This window comes from Schistocerca serialis, chromosome 4, assembly GCF_023864345.2.
Source record: "Schistocerca serialis cubense isolate TAMUIC-IGC-003099 chromosome 4, iqSchSeri2.2, whole genome shotgun sequence".
In the NCBI taxonomy this organism is placed as follows: Eukaryota; Metazoa; Arthropoda; class Insecta; order Orthoptera; family Acrididae; genus Schistocerca; species Schistocerca serialis.
In genome coordinates this window covers 51,157,270-51,175,306 of record NC_064641.1, presented here as the reverse complement: position 1 = coordinate 51,175,306, position 18,037 = coordinate 51,157,270, and the positions used below count along the sequence as shown (strand labels likewise).

The 18,037-nt window shown below is 44.3% G+C and overlaps 1 protein-coding gene across 1 annotated transcript; it reads left to right on the top strand.

Moving 5' to 3' along the window:
• Window positions 1–9,573: 9,573 nt before the first annotated feature.
• On the top strand, window positions 9,574–10,374 carry LOC126474223 (uncharacterized). Its single transcript, XM_050101687.1, has one exon. It carries the CDS (start codon window positions 9,574–9,576, stop codon window positions 10,372–10,374), a length of 801 nt encoding a protein of 266 aa, XP_049957644.1.
• Window positions 10,375–18,037: the final 7,663 nt, after the last annotated feature.

Sequence of the window (18,037 nt, the reverse complement as noted above, 5' to 3'; positions counted from 1 at the left end):
AACCTTTTACCCATTTTTGGGACTACACAGAGGATAACAATAGAGAGGAAGAGAGAGATGAAGCTGTAATAACAAAAAACCTTAAAAACATCCCTCTTAATTTATTACTTTTTATGTATGTAGGCAGAGAGAAAAAGAAAGAGAAAAGTAATATTCAAAAATATATTTAAAAGATACTTATTTTAGTTAAAAATGTAACTTAAAGGGAAACTAACTCATATTTTATTATCTCGGATTCGATTGTTTTGTGCCGCCAGTGACCTTCCATTGGCTCTCACTGACAGAAAATTATGCACAAGACCAAGTAAAGAAATTAAAATGCTTTCAGTTCACTATCATCTTGTTCAGAAGCCTGAGTTATTTCTTACTCTAATCACGTGTCTTGGTACGGAATCTGTGAGGCATCGGATGTAATTACCAAAGGAGGCAACTTCCTTCCAGACTGCAGGAATGCACTCCCAAAGGGCTCAAGCTGTAGCCAGTTGGTTTCGTGGGCGGTTATCTGACAGTGTCTGTGCTACCTCAGTCCACATGTTCTACACAGGATTCATATCAGCAGCTCGTGTTGGCCAGTCCATGTGTAGATGCCTGTTTCATACATTTCTCGCTGAACAAATGTGGACTTTAAGCACAGGTGAATGATCTTTCTGTAATGTGAATTCTCCTTCACTGTATGACATTCACACTGAAGGTAGCATCACATTCTTCAATATTTAAGCTTAGTGCCTGCTATCAAGGTTCCCTATTTCTGTGAAGTACTCCAGGTTCTCTCCCAGAAATCCAACCCCAGCAGGAAACCAATAGTTGCCCGCTTCTTCTTGTCATCGCTTTGTATCCTTCGCGATGTCTTGCGTCCCTCGCAGCCTGTAAACCACTCTTGGACCGTCGTTGCCTGCAGAAAACACATTCTCATGAGTGAAAATTTTAGATGGAATTCCACCAGTGCCGCCCACTATAAGACATTTTTTTCACTGAGTTCCTATTTCACATCAAACGTTCATTTGTGCAGTCTTTTATGTTCATAGATTTGGTCACTAGTCTGTACTCCAGGTAGGTGACTGATGATTCTGCAGTTAGTTTGACAATGAAATTTGTTGTAGCCTCATCACAAAAAGTAAAGTTCTACAAAAGAAGAAACTATCGTCCTTAATCATACGAAAACAAAATTGAAGTCCAAAGAAACGTCAGTGATGATCACTGCTGCACAACTAGAGCATAGCGCTGGGTACCATGAAGAGTGTTCATAGCAGCTGGGCAGTGTAGTGGAATGAATTCGCATGGCGCGGAGCCAGATGAAGCTCCAACAGTTGGTTAGGCGAACCAAAAGAGTGGCCTCTTGCAGAGCTGTGACTGCACCTGGCTACTGGTGGTTGCGCCATGGCTTAAGTACCCCACACCAGAGGGATATCTGCGTGCTCTCGACGACCACGTGACCCAGAGATGTAAGCTAATCCCTGATAGGAGGACCACCATCGTTGATGTGTGCTCCTCGTGAATGATGGTAGCGGTCCATGGTGGCGTTTACTATCGGACCAAATCCAAACACAGGATGACAGGGCCCAGCCCAGCATATACTGAACTCTCCCCCCACTCCCCAACCCTCATGGGTTGCAGAGCTTTCATACATACAGTGTCCTGCCAGGATGGAGGCAGACAGCGCAATAGTGGCTGCGGCAGAAGAAGAGATGCCAGGTCGTCCTCATGGAAGGGCAGATGTACCATCGAAGGCGGCAGGAGAGTCACGGATGAGACTTGCAATAGGACTTCCGCGAGGGCAGCGCTGGAAGCGCCAAAAGAAGCTGATGGTGCCCAATAGGAGGCAGCTGAGAACGTCGGTTGGGCTACAGTAGTGCAGGGCGAGCACCTGTGGGATATGCAGTGCATGCCAGAGGACTGCCTGTAGAACGAGAAAAGCAAAACATTACAGTGCAGATACCAGGGAACACAAGGAAGACAGCGAGATCCCCAGCACCACGTGTGCATGGGATGCAGTGATGGAGAGTGCAGAGTTGTGGGCCAGTGCATATGAGTGCGCACGTTTGTGCATGTAGGTCCTTGGAGACCAGTCACAATGGGAGAAAAGAAGGAGAAATGGAAGCCAGTAGATGAAAAGCAGGAAAGTAAGGACTGGCGGAACTAGGGAGGCAGGTGCCGAAGCGGTGGTGGCAGCCAGACCAGATGTAATGGGGCCAGTGATCACTGAAGAGAGGGTCGTTCCAGCATCGGGAGGGCCAGAATGAGATACGCAAATGTCGCATGAGTCAGTGGCTGACAGCCTGCAGTGCTGGGGTAGTGGTGGAGGCTGCACTTCTTTTGACAGGAGAGAGTGACGCATTGGCATCATGAGGGCCAGCTCTGGGTGGGCTCACCAAGAAGCTAGAGCCAGTGGCGTGAGAGCCAGTGGCAAGCCTTGGACCAAGGACGACTGCATGTGTATCACAGGAGCTTCTGCAGACTGAAGCGCAGGAGCTGGTGGTAACTATGGAGCAGGAGCCGATGGAGACTGAGGTGTAGGAGCCAGCAGAGATAATGGAGTAAGAGTCAGCGGAGACCATAGTGCAGAAGCAGGGGGTGCCAGTTCCAGAAGTGGAACCTGCAACAAAGGTGCTTTGGGTGCCCAAGGAAGTAACGGTCCAGAGAGAAAGGACAAGTAGGCACATCCAGCTGGAAGCCCAGAGATGACAGAGAAGAAAACATGAGAGAGAGAGAGTGTGTACATGAGCACAAGATCCGTTGTGGGCAGCATGATGAGCAGTGAGCTAGTTCCACAAGTGAACATACAAGAGGGGAAAAGTTAACCTCAGGATTGAGGGACACAAGAATAGGCTGAAGCACTCGATTGGGTGAGATGAAGAGTTCGTTTGCGAGAGTCTTCAGTGATGGAGAAAGCAACAAAAGACTGTTCTGGTCAGTCAAGGTTCAAATGGCTCTGAGCACTATGGGACTTATCATCTATGGTCATCAGTCCCCTAGAACTTAGAACTACTTAAACCTAACTAACCTAAGGACATCACACACATCCATGCCCGAGGCAGGATTCGAACCTGCGACCGTAGCAGTCGTGCGGCTCCGGACTGAGCGCCTAGAACCACTAGACCACCGCAAGTCAGTCAAGGAAAGTCGACCACAGCTCCTAGGTGTTGTCGCGAAACCGGGAGTGTCATGTGCTGTAGCGTTGATGTTGGAGAAGGGGCAACAGCCAAGCAGATGAGGTGTTTCAGGGAAAGAATGGCAATGGTCCGTAGCGATGGCTTCTGTGATGGGGCCACGGCTGCTGGGTGGGCAGAGCGCAGGAAATGTGTGGTATTATGCTGCATGGCCTCAGTATCGTGCTGCACGGTTTGGAACAGGAACGATGCCACTGAGACAACCAAAGGCAGCTGTAGCTTGATTTCAACAGTTCAAAGATCGCATGAAAACCGATGCGACACCGAGAAGCGGCGCTGCGGAAAACAACACAAAACCAATAACGTTCATCGTCACTTCTATGTTCATACTTTTGGTCTCTAGTCTCCACTTCACGCAGATGACTGATGATTCCACCGCTAGTTTGACAATGAACATTTATTGTAGCCTCATCATAAAAAGTAAAGTTTCACAAAAAAATAGTAACCGAAATGATCGTCCTCGATCATAGGAAGGTACAGAATCAAAGTCCAAAGAAACATCGGTAGTTATCAGTGCTGCACAACTTCACCATAGCACTGCGTCCCAAGAAGAATGCTGACAGCTGCTGCTGGTTGGCATAGCGGAGCGATGTGGGTTGGTGTTGAGTCGGCTGAAGCTCCAGCAGATGGGACACCAGAGGTAGCTTGGGCCAAGCGGCCTGGTGTAGAGCTGAGATTGTAGCTGGCTGCTAGTGGTTGTACAATTGCTTAAGTATACCAAAGCAGAAGGATACCTGCAGCTTCTTGATGACCACATGATCCTCAGAGGCAGGCTAATCCCCAATCACAGCGCCACCATTGTTGCTGCGTGCACTCCCTGTAAATTATGGTAGCGATCCCTGGTGGCGCCAGCTAGCGTCAAGTCTGTAAACAGAATGCTGAGAATCAGCACGAAATGCAAACACACAGTGTACTGGGAAGGCCCACAAACTGTCTCCAAAGGAGGAGCGCCTGTAGGCAAGGGACAGCAGGAATCTGGGAACTTGGTCTCTCATCATACATCATTCTCACGTAGGAAAAGAAGCTGTTGGCTCTTACTCCCAAGCTCAATGTTGTTCTGGTATGCGTTCAGTCTCTTCCTACCTGAGCCAGGAATCCGGTGTTAGTTCCTCTTCCTACATAATTCTTCCACCATCTCATTGCAGTAGTAGCTGGCATGCCATACCTCCTACCAGCAACTCTAATTGAAAACTTGCCTTCTTCAATCAGAGCAATGACTGTGTCTTACTAAACGCTATTAGTGAGCCATTCCAATTGACAGCCCGTGGTGTCATTTCTTCTTGTTGCTCTTTTCTGACGCCTGAGGAGGAAGTAAATGTAATACCGTCAAAAGGAGCAGTAATGGTGGGAAACTGTAGGAAGACATATTTGTAACTTCCTGCCACTTTAAGTCTGCCTGTAAGCCACTGTGGCTTCAACCAGTGAAGGTAGTGTGGCCCAAGACACTAAGATGCCTTTTGTAAATTGTGAATTCGAATCCTTACCCTGACAAAGAAGATTTTGTCTTGAGTCTGTTTCCGACTAAGCAAGATTGTGTGTGTCCCTGAATAAATATTTGTGAACTAGTTCTTAAGAAACTTTCTTGAATTTGAACAAACAATTGATATTTATGCTGTAAAGTTTCTAAGTGCCAACAGTTTGCATCTACAGCCGGACTGTGCCCAGTGCTGATTTCTTAAAAGCATATAAATCTAAATAAAGAAAAAAGGTCTGTCTGGCCAACTTCCTTTTGCAGATGGAACCAAGACGGTAAGATGGAAGTCGCCAGTTATATTTGGTCCACGGTACAGTGATCTTTGTGTACTTAGTGAGTAATAATGAAAACGATAAAGCAAAGTGAATAGTTGTTTGGCCTAATTGTCGAATGCCAATTTCGGGAACACGAACCATTGTATTTGTCCAATGTCGAATTCTTAAACAATAGGAAAAAGAATCGTGTTCTGGAAATAGCTACAACGACATATATTTAATGTATGTCAGGCTGTTGTTCATTTATCCCAAATACCATATACGCATTGAGTCCTTAGCTCGATTCTAGGAATAGACCCTTGACATTCCGAACTTCCATCCATCACACAGAGGCATATTTAATCTAAAGTTCCCAAAACACAGGCAACTTCCATTTCTGCAGTAATTCTTGGGGTGAATTTGTGTAGGTTTGACAACAAATGTTACTGCCTCTTAATAGTTGTCATGTGGATACAGGATACCTAAAAACTCATAAATATACCACATATATGTCATGCGTGAAAGACAAGTCACTTTATCTCCATCCTGCTGTGTTTGTTGAATCCTGTACAGATGCAGCTAGGCACACGTTGGAGAACAGACCATCTGCCCATAGTTGCAGAAAATTGCTTTAAATGTCTTCTACATCATCAGCATGACAAGAGAGAAAAATCTACATCAGATCAATACGCTATGTCTGACATACGTCGTAAACGTCTTAGACAACACCACAGTTGCAGTCATGCACCCTCAAGCAACATCACGAGCAAATTGCTGTTAACCAGATGTCAACAATGAGTAATGACATCGAATGGTGTTTTAGCTTGTTTTCCTGTGTTTATTTATTATTTTTGTTAGCAGCAATTAGTGCGCCACTATTGTTCAAAGGCCACTCCCGACTTCTTCCACTGCTCTGTTTACCGTGTTCTTGTTGCCATGATCGTCCAGCACATGGCTGCAGATCATCTCGCCATCTTCTTCCTCGTTTCCCGCTTCTCAGTTCTCCCTTTGGGAGCTGTTAGTCTGTTGTTAACTTGTTTGTAAATAATGGCAGACGCAGCCACATGATACAGAATTCGCGTCCAACCCGTCAACTGTGTATGATTAAAACTTTAATTATACCTGAACTGATTCTATCTTTTTTAAGAATAGTTCACCAAAAATTGCTTTTGTGAGTGAATATTTTCTCTGGTATAATACACCATATCTTTTGTGACTTTAGCGACTTGAATTAAAATATCTGATTTACAGCGAAGCCAATATGAATAAGGCCAGCTATTTTGTTACTATAATCTTGATCATATTGAGTACCGTTGCTAGCACTAATGTCAGTAATTAATAAAAACACCCTCAGCTGTATTATTACACATTTATTGTGTTATGGCCGATTTCATTCATTGAACATCTTTAGGTTTCCGAATTGTGCTAAAGTAATGACACAAATGATCTGGTTATTGTACATAATGATAAAGATCAAATCCAAAAACACTGATCATAAACATTCTACCGACCGAATGGCGGAATTATGGTGAGAAGACACAGCATGATGCGTACAGTAAACTGTGCACAGTCGTAACACAATAATACTGTGGTGGTTTTCAGTAATCATTATTTTGTTACTCTCACACTCGACTTCAAATCTGGGTAAACATTGTCCAAAATTTCGCAGCTTCTTCTTTCCAGTGGATTCGTTGGTTGAAACAATTAAAAATTGAAGAAGGTAGATTTAAACTCTGCACCTTCAGGTTATCACTCAACACTTTTAATCACTGCACCATGAGACACATACATTAGTGCAGTCTCCTTGAACGGACATATGTGCAGTCTCCGTGAACACATGAGGTCTCATGTGTTCATGGAAAGCAATTTTGTGATTTTAATTCTCCTTTCAAAAGGAATAAAGTTTTAATCCCAAGTTAAAAAAGACTAAAGTCAGCGATTTTACAAAAAAAAACCTTTTAGAAAATTTCATTCTTATTTATCGCACTGGTTACCCGCATGGTAGGTACAATTCAGTCGGATCCATAATGTGTCACAGCCACCAAAGATCTGGAGTGACCTCTGCCAGCCAGTCAAATAAGCGATCCTTAGCGTATGAAGCGTAGGTGAATACAGAGTGAATCTCGGATATCTAGCATTTCCATTTCCCAAGTCAATGACCCACTTCCTCTGTCTGGTGTCACACCGTGGCCCAGTTTTTCTCTTGAGAGCAAAGTGAGGGAGTGGAGGGGAGGGTAGAGAATGGAAGGGGACAGGAAGGGGGGTGACCCTGAGTGTAACAGGGACAATTACCTCAGGTGTGACTTGATACTCAAGGTCAAGGCCATCTTGTATACCCCTGCAGGCCCGCCCAGTTGGCCGTGCGGTCTAACGCAGGAAGGAGCGCCGGTTCACAGCATGAATCCGCCCGGCAGATTTGTGTTGATGTCCAGTGATCCAGTCAGTCTATGGATGGTTTTTAGGCGGTTTTCCATCTGCCTCGGCGAATGTGGGCTGGTTCCCCTTATTCTGCCTCAGCTACACTATGTCGGCGATTGCTGCGCAAAAAAGTTCTCCGTGTACGCGTACGCCACCATTACTCTACCACGCAAACATAGGGGTTACACTCGTCTGGTGTGAGACGTTCACTGGGGGGTCCACCGGAGGCCAAACCACACAATAACCCGGGGTTCGGTGTGGGGCAGCAGAGGGATGAAGTGGACTGCGGTAGTCATCGTGAGGTTGCGGACCACTGCGGCTGCGGCAGGGACGGAGCCTCTCCGTCGTTTCTAGGTCCCCGGTTAACATAACATAACATACCCCTGCTACCCTGCTTGGACAAGCCAGTGTTATCACTACAGTTGAAGAAAATATAAGAATAATTAATCAGCTGAGGAGCCAATATTAAATTCATCAGCCCCATTTACGATGAAGAAGAATATTTAAAAGTCTAAGAGTCTGGAGACAGTCATCAGCAGCCTCTGAGGGTTACAACACTAATGGCAGTACTATGATGTCACCCTGAGGGTGGGAGGTTGGCGACAACTGTTCTGTCTCTGTCTCATCCCATCCAGCATTAGACACTGCATCTATCCACTCACCTCCATCGATGCAGTTGCCTATCATACCCACATTGCTACTTGTTGACATCAAGATAGAGAGATATGCTACCAGTTCAGTGAGCTATGTCTATACCAGTCTTTGTAAGAGATTGTTGTGTCATGTGTTTGTGGTGGTGTCATTTCAAAGGAAAATAATCAAAGTTGTTGACATTTGCAAATAGTGTTTTGTGTGCTGCGATAGTTGCTGATGTACGCTAATTATAAGTTATTTTCTTTGCCACTGTAAGCCAGTCTGACAACAGACACAGAGGCGAATATACCACAGTAGTTTAAAAGTTGTAGTGTGCAATTCAGGGTAATTTAAAGATCAATTTCAGTGCAGAATTAAGTATTAAAATAGATACAATAAGTACTGATTTAAGTACTGAGCAGGGCACTAATACTGCAAAGGCTGATTTAAGTACTAAGATGGGTACAAAATTAGATACTTCAGTCACAGAATTAAGTACTAAAGCACTCACAACAAATATCGACTTGGAGCAAATATATTTAAAAATCCTGTCTGAGAAACACAGAGACAATTCATAATTTGTCAGACGTGGAGAGAAGCTACATCCTGATGTGCTGTAACTAATCTGACTGACTCTAGTGCTCGTCTATTAACTAAAGAATTTGTTGAATTAAGTACCGAGTTAAATTAAACCTCAGACTCTGATATCAGTTTAAATATTTGGAAAAAAATGTAGGATAAAGTGAGGTTAACTGGTCATGAAGGTTAACTGAACCACTCCATTAAAAATTAACAAGGAGGGAAATTTTAAACTAAGGAAAATTTTGTTATCTAAAGTTGGCAGCCCTCCATCACTTCATGTGATGTTTTGGCGCCTAAAACTGGTTACTGCAGTGTTATTAACCATAATTGTGTTTTCAAGATTCGAGGTAAATATTTTGCTATTTGTGTTTTTCTTCTGCTTGCAGTCATTGAGTATCAAATAAGCTGGTGATGCTTTCATTTAAAAGTATGTTTTTAAAGGCTTCATTACATATCTTATTTCCAATTGTTCTTTTGGTTGAGGTTATGCTGTTGCACAATATATTTCATGAGTGCATGTGGGGTTAAGTGCCCACACATTTTGGGATTCACTGGCCAGTGGTCCAGTTAACCCCACTGAAAACTTGCCTTATAATTAATTACCCTTATACTTACTACTGTATATAGAGAGAAGCATTATTAAGCATAATAATTACACATTCTGTGAATTTCAGCGTTCATAATGCCAAGAATTGGGCAGCGAACTACCAATCACAGAGATTATCCACCAGAACTACTGAAAGATGCATTCAATCAACATATCCATGAACAAGCGAAAATCAGGAAGAAGTGTGGGTATTCCTAGATCAACCCGTAAATGATTCATAGAAAAGGATGCTCGTTTAGAAGTTGACAATATATATTTTAGGCCACCAAATTAACATCTACGAATTTTCACAGAAGAGGAGGAAAAAACACTTGCTGACTATATTACTACTGCATGCAATATCCACTATGGCCTAAGCACAAAAACTGCAAGGATTCTGGCTTATGAATATGCTAAGAGGAATAGAAAATTTGTACCACAAACTGGAAAAGAGAGAAAATGGCAGGACTGGAATGGCTCACGGCATTTATGAAACGAAACAGACTTTCATTACGAACGCCAGAACAGACAAGTATATCATGGGCCACTGGCTTCACAGAGGCAAATGTGAAAGTGTTCTTTGACAATCTGATTTGCCTTAAAGCAAAATACAGGTTTGAGCCACAAGACATATACAATCTGGATGAGACTGCAGCAACAACTGTGCAGAAACCACCTAAAGTATTGGCACAGACTGGGTGCACAACAGTTGGACAAGCTACATCTGCTGAAAAAGGATCACTTGTTCCAATGGTTTCAATAATCAGTGCTTCTGGAACAGCTGTACCACCATTCCTTGTGTTTCCTAGAGTGCATTTTAAAGATCACATGCTGCATAATGCCCCACCAGGTTCTGAGAGCGGAGCCACTGTCTCATGCTGGATGAACTGTGAACTATTTTTACCAGTCCTGCAGCATGTTGTAAAACATGAAAGGCCTACAAAGGAACATCCTAATCTCATGATTCTTGACAATCATGAAAGCCACACAAGCACAGCAACAATATCATATGCAAAAGAAAATGGAATTATTTTGCTTACTTTGCCTCCTCGCACAAGCCATAAGATACAACCTCTGGATGTGGGAGTTTTTGCATCTTTCAAGAAGTTCTATAATACAGCATGTTGTGATCTTATGGCAGATACAGGAAGATTATCACAATCTATGATGTTGCTGAACTGGTTGGCAGACCTTTTCCCCTTACATTCACTAGCCAAAATATATGCAGTGGTTTTATGGCATGTAGTATTTGACCACTAAACAGACACATTTTTCGACCTGAAGACCATCTCCTAACTTATTTAACTAATCAGCCTTTGCCCACTGAATTTAACCAGAGAAATGATATGCCATCTACTTCCACTGTTACTGTTTCTGACTAGACAGATTTAAATATTCCTCAGCCTTGTAAAGAAGTCAAGATGAATGGCAAAAGAACTGAACTAATCTCTCCAGAAGACATTCTGCCTCATCCCAAAGCCCCTCTTCCAAGAAGTAAACAAACCAAGAACTCAAAATCAATTATTCTGACAGACACGTCCATATTCTTGAAGATAAAGCTAGATTAACAGAAGATAAATGGTCCTGGCTGTGCCTGTCACCACTGCGCCACGAAAACAAGACGGTGCAGTGCTTCAGGTGCCAGGGCCTAAATCATATTGCCACACACTGCACCATGGCGGTAAGATGCAGAAAGTGTGCCGAGGCCCACGACGTGATGTCCTGTACACTAAAACACACAGACCGTGTGTGGCAAAAATCACACAGTGGGTTACCAAGGTTGTCAGGTCCAAAAAAGACACTCACAGCAGGCAAAGGGCGCAAAGGCCGCCCCCCACACATGCAAACAAAACACCACCAACCCATCCGGTCACACAAAGAAACAAAGCACATCAACACACACGGACAAGGCCTGGGTAAAACCAACACCAGACACACCAAGGGCAATATACGCATATGTGGTTTCTCCTTCGAGAAGCCATGAAAACATAGCCTCATCACCACAACACCGAACACAGCCCCAAGAACAGCACCGGGAAACACACAACAATAATGACCAGGTCCACCAAGACAGAGGAAGCTCTAGGGAGCCCCACACTCAGTCCACACCCTCAGATCAGTTGTTAGGCATTATGGTGCAGACCACGAACCTCGTCATAGAAATGATGAAGGAATTCAGGGAAGCCCAGAAGCAGAACACACAGATCCTGATTGCCCCTCAGGCAGCAGACCAGCAGTTGCTCCCCTCTGCAACTTCCTCAGTAGTTTCGAAATTCGAAACCCCATCATGGATAGACGACCAAATATCCAAGGCCTGACAATGTGCATCTTTAATGCAGATCGCATTGCTAATCAAGAGGTCGAGTTCAGAGAACTCATGAAGGAGTTCTCCATCGACACATGTATGATGGGGGGAAACCCACCTAAAACGGGGAATAAAAGAGACAGTTCCCAACTACGTTGGCCACTGTAAATACAGGCCAACCCAAGGCGAAGGAGTGGCCATATACATAAAAAAAGGGATCCCCCCACCACCAGGTATTCAAACCAGCTACCAATAAAATCGAAGCAGTGGCGGTAGAAGTAACCACTACCACCGAACCCCTAACAATTGTTGCAATTTACCGACCCGCACAAGACCAGATAGATGAGGGAGGCATAGCTGCTCTAGGGCAAATTGAAGGCAAACTCATAATAGGGGGCAACTTCAGTGCCAAACACCCTGATTGGAATTCTAGAGTAACCTCCAGAGCAGGCGCCAAACTGCAAAAACTAGAACGCATCCACCACTTCGAAACATGGGGTCCAGTCGAGCCCACACATTTTCCAAAAAATGGAGGCATGCGCGACGTGTTAGGCATAGCTCTCACTAGGAGGATCGCGGGGGTTTGTGGCCACAAGGATAATCAACAGACTGCCCTCCGACCACAACCCAATGATTCTAGAGGTTGATGTGAGAGAACGGGTAGCACTCTCACGGTACCAGACATTTTACAAACATAAAGACTGGGAGTGATACCGAGAAACTGTTGCCTCTGATATCGCTCGCGCTCCGCCACTTACTGCCGAAACAGTAGAACAAGTGCTACAGGACCTAACAGGTAGCATCTTGCAGGCAGCAGAAGAGGCCACCCTCCCCCCACCCCCCACAAAGGGATGGCCCGCCACTGCAGATACAGCTCCCAAAACACCTGCTAGATCAAATTCGCCATAAGAACAGAGTGGCAAAGGAGTGGAAGTTCACCATAAACCAGGCCACTAGGAGGCTGCTCAGTCTTCTACAGTGAGAGCTGAAGGTAGCGCTCAATGAGCACAGAAACCAGCAATGGCAAAATCGGCTCACAGCTCTCAAAGTAGACGATCAAACACTATGGCAAGCAACCAAGCAATTCTCAAAATGAGGTGCTAGGATGCCGCCACTGCATGGTGAGTGGGGAGTGACCTACAGCCATGCCGAAAAGGCCAACGCTCTCACCAACTCCTTCGAGAAGCAGTTTCAAGTGGCAGAACCCCAGGATGAAGAGCATGAAGTAGTAGTCCGTCATCAACTGGCTCTCTTCCTCAACGCTGAGGAGGGGCTAGAAGACGAACCCACAATTTTCGCCTCCGAAGATGTGGCAAAAGTAATTAGGTCCCTCCCCACAAAACAGGCGCCAGGATATAACAGTGTCACCAATCAGTTAGTCAAAAACCTCCCACCCTCGGCGATCACACACCTCGCGAACGTCGTCAACGAGGTTACTCGTTCCCGCAAGGTCCCACTTTGATGGAAACATGCGGAAGTGGTCGCAATACACAAATCAGGGAAAGACCCTCTATTCCCGCAGCACTACAGGCTGGTTAGCCTCTTGCCAGCTCTCAGCAAGATCTATGACCGCCTCCTGCTAATACCCATACAGGAAAATATTACCAGAGAGCAATTCTGCCGGACTTCCAATTCGGATTCCGGCAAAACCACTCTGCCCCACAACAGATCATGAGAGTGGTTGAAGCAGCCACAGAGGGCTTCAACCACAGAGGCTACTGCGGGATAGTGCTTCTAGACGTAGCCAAAGCCATTGACTCAGTATGGCATAGAGAGCTACTCTACAAGTTATACACACAAGGGTTCCCCGAGAGCATAGTCAAGCAGATCAACAGCTATCTCACTGATAGAACTGCCACCTCCAACAAAAGGCATATTCGTGCTAGGGTGCCACAGGGATCAGTCCTGGTGCCCGTTTTGTACAGTCTGTACACTGCGGACACACCAACGACCCCCTGGTGCACACTGCACAGTACGCAGGCGACACAGCCTTCTACATGAGAAATGCGAACAAAGACCTTGTCATCTGTTGGCTACAAAGGGTTTTAGATGACACAGAAACTTGGGCCCGTAGCTGGAGCATCATCATCAATTCTGAAAAGACGCAGGCTATGCTGATTATCCAGAGGCTCAGAAGTCGCAAACCTCCTCAACGTCCCCCCCCCCCCCCCCCCCCCTCCATCTCTCCACCTTCACCTAAACGGAACCCAACTCCCCTGGCGCAGAACTGCCAAGTACCTTTGCGTAACCCTGGACTTTCGTCTTACATGAAAACCCCACGTAGACAAGGTCCACAGGAAAGTCTGCGCCAGAATGTCCATCTTGTACCCAATCCTCAACTCAACCAGCTCCCTTCCCTGCTCTGTAGGAGTGAACATGTATCAGGCCCTGATCCGGCCAGTAATGGAATATGCGTGCCCTGTCTGGGGATACGTGGCGAAGCAGCACCTGGACAAACTACAGATGCTGCAGAACCGCGCCCTCGGCGGGCACTGCATCTACCCCTTGGCTTCCCTACCTATGATCTGCAAGCCGCAGCTGAAATCCCACTCCTGAGAGAGCGTTTCCAAGATCTGGCAAGAGCCTTCTATGAGGGAAACATCCCCTCATGCACTCCCTAGGTCGGTATGACATGTCCCACGATAAGCACAAACGCCCAATGATGATCTTCAAGGATTAAGTCGAAGAGAAAATCCCAATATCCAGTGCCTAATCCTGCTCCCTCCCACAAACTACCAATCATCACGCCAACCTCAGGCAAGTACCAGACACTTACAGAACATTCATCACATTTCACAGACACCAAAAAATTACAGATAAAATCACACACACAAGTACACAGAGGAGTAAAAGCCGAAAGGCTACAAACTCCCCAACACACTTCCCCAAAGAGGGGAAAGTGTAAGATGAGAGTGAATGAGTGTTAGTTCCCATAGAGTAGAAATATATTCCACTCTGTCACTACGTTTACATGCGACACATCTTCCAAAAGATGAAAATCGACTTTCAGAAACGGTCTTCTGCTATCGTGTTTATAATACATGTTCCCAGAGTCTGAAGAGGATTTGCTACACTCCATTCATCACAAGAATAAACCTGATGTAAACAAACACGATGACTGGCCAGAAGCCGTATCACAAATACACTGGTGGTGTTGCGCTCTTCGTAGTAGATCGTACTTATGTATTAGATATATTGTTACTAAGTTGGATTAAATGAAACTTTTAGATATTCAGATGTATTAGCAGCCATCAACGTTTTTCTTAATCACGCTTTAGTTATGTAGTTTTTATTTCAAAAATCTTGTATAGTCACAGCCTCTGCACTGTTGTGCTCTGATTGTCACGCTGTTAATGCGCAGTATGAAAATGTCTGAGGCTGCTGCCTGTTCCGTAGTGAAACACGGTTTAAAAGTGACAAGAAATAGGTTGTTCTTAATGTTTGTCATAAATTTAGAGAGATAACCGGCCTTGAAGTTTTCCGCGGGCCTGTATTGCGTACATTGGAAACTTAGGTGTAACGTACACCATGTACGTTGGTATATAGCAGAATCGGTGGCGTAGTGGTATATTACCTCTATGCAATAAACTGTTCGTTCCTTCAAGTCTTGCCCGAGTCAATTTTTTTTCTCGTTCAATTTGAATTACCTACATCTCGAAATTGTAAAATTCATCATCATTATTTTTTATTAAAATACACATCTTGTTGTTTTTAATCACATACTGCGTGTGAGTTCGTGTTTTCATTTCAAATATAAATTCTCAGTTATCGATATTTTATGGAAGACTGCTAATAAACGCTGCTTAAACTAAGAAAACATAACAATTTAATTTTTAAGACAAAAAATGAAAAACTAAATACTCTGTATTTGGACCATGTCCATTGTTTCATATCACAGATGTAGCTGTGTGTCATAGAAACATGAAAAACAATCATTTTCACAACAACGAACACTTTTATATTTGCCACTGTACTATGACCCCAACAGAACTGATCTGGAGCCAAGTTAAGGGATTTGGCCCAAAAATAACAAAAATATTAAGCTCCCAGACATACCCAAACTAACGCATGCAGCTTATGCCACCGCCGAACACTGGCGGGATATAGAACGGCAGGGTATAAAAGAAGAGGAGAAAATGCGGCATCAGGGTGGCTTCGTGAATTCTGTCGTTGATCGACTCTTCAACAACATATCAGATGACAGTTCCAGAACTGAAATATATTTCTCAGATTCGGATAAGGAAGGAGCCACTGATTGTAATTAATAAAATAGTTCAAATGGCTCTGAGCACTATGGGACTTAACATCTGAGGTCATCAGTCCCCGAGAACTTAGAACCTGACTTATCTAAGGACATCACACACATCCATGCCCGAGGCAGGATTCGAACCTCCGACCGTAGCGGTCGCGCGGTTCCAGTTTATTTATTTATTTAATTATTTTAGTGCATAGAACCGCTCGGACACACCGGATGGCTGTAATTAATACCTTCAGAGGCTTCAGTATTCAACAGTTCAGTGAAATCCGTGCAATATACTTTTGCATTACATATAGTTTGCTCAGAAACATTACCCAGTGTTTAAATTAGGAATTTTCATCACTCTCGTTTGTAATTATTATACTTTTATGCTTTCCATCTGGCTACCTAAGAAGCGCGCAGTAGTGCAGAAGTTTTGCCGAATATTATTTCATTCTCTTTAAAAATTAAATGGCTTTCGAAGCTATATTGTTCCTCTGTCCGCCTCTTTTTACGTCTGAACTGCAGCTGCTCACATTATTGCAGGCTAGTTGGGCCGCTGGTTGGCCAATACCGTCCAAGTTTAATGCGCTGGTAAAGCTGTTGTCCCGCACATATGGCTCGGTCTATGTGCGTGTAAAGCAGCATAAAACGTATCCTTGCGATCATACTCGACTGTACTGGTCACAACTTGGCTTACGCTCCACGTGAAACGGAATCCAATGAGATTCAAGCAAATGCGGAAGAATACATGGTGTACTGTTTACATCAGTCCTGTTAAATATGGCGCCCGTCCACAACGACGTCATTAGAGACTGAGCACAAGCTCGGATTAGGGCGCATGGAAAACAGGTGTTTCAGTTTATGATTTAGTCAGCACAATCGATATTTCTCCATGAATTCTTCTCGCGTTATCAGCCGAGTGGTGGCGTCGTGTTGTCGCAACGTTTCAATGAGTTTCGTACCCATCATCTTTGCCAGATGATGGGTACGAAACTCATTGAAACGTTGCAACAACACGACGCCACCATTCGGCTGATAGCTGGAGAAGAATTCATCAGTGGAATACGCCGAAAAAGACTGCAATCGTATATATCAATATTTCTCTTTCATCTTTCCCTCTCCTTCCCTCTTTCCTGACGAAGCAACCATTGGTTGTGAAAGCTAGAATTTTGTGTGTATGTATGTGTCTGTTTGTGTTTCTATCGACCTGCCAGCACTTTCGTATGGTAAGTCACATCATCTTTGTTTTTAAAAATATTTCTCTTCAGTTAGACGAGGTGTAAACGGCTTCAGTCTAATATTTCTACTTATCCTTCGCTGTACAAAAAGCCACTCCATCCACATTAACAGAAAATTTTTAAATACAAAACGAAACCTGACAGTCCGATCACGTTTCAAAACCGTCTGCGTTTACATGGGAGCAAAAATCAATTGCGGAATTGGAAAGCCGTCAATATAAGCGAATTTCCAGAATCAATTTTGAAGTGTGTATATGACTATCCAGAAGTGGTACTGGGAAATCGGTTTTGCGAAATTCGTTTCTGGGAGCCCCATGTAAACGGGGTGCATAATAGTTCCTCAATTCCGGTGAAAGTGAAGTTATAAAATTTCCAGGTACTAGACTGGTACTAGGCTAAAAGAACTGAAGCGAAGTGACTTGACAAAGTGAATACATTCACACACCTTGACGTGACAACCAGCATGAATTGGCCTATACTGAAGAAACAGAGGTGTGTGTGTGTGTGTGTGTGTGTGTGTGTGTGTGTGTGTGTGTGTGTGGGGGGGGGGGGGGGGGGGGGGGAATGTCGACTATGAGTATCTGGCAAATATCTTGTGTACTCTTCGAATCAAAGGCACGTTTGAAAGTATGAAATAAAGTTAAGTGCCACTGTGCATCATATAAGTTAACACACGTCCTGTGTGAATTTAGCAGCAGCAAGTTTCTTTTAAGGTGCGTGAGATTGCTAGTGCAGTGGGCATCTCGATTGAATGGGTACAAAATATTTTGCATAAACATTTCGACATGAGAAAGCTATACGCAAGATGGGCTCCACGATTTCTCACGCTTGATCAGAAACGGAATCATGTGAAGTGTTGCAAAGATGGTCTGCAGCTGCCCAGGAAGAATTCGTAGGACTTTAAGCGTTTTTTCATCACTGTGTGGATGAAACATGGATACATTACTATACTCCTAAGAGCAAACAATAATCTAAACAATGGGTTACCAAGGAAGAATCTTCACCAAAAAAGGCAAAGACCAGTCCTTCGGCCGGAAAGGTTATGGTGACTGTTTTTTGGGATTCGCAAGGGACAATCCTCACCGACTATCTGGAAAAAGGTAAACCTATTTATTACAGGTGCATATTATTCATCGTTAT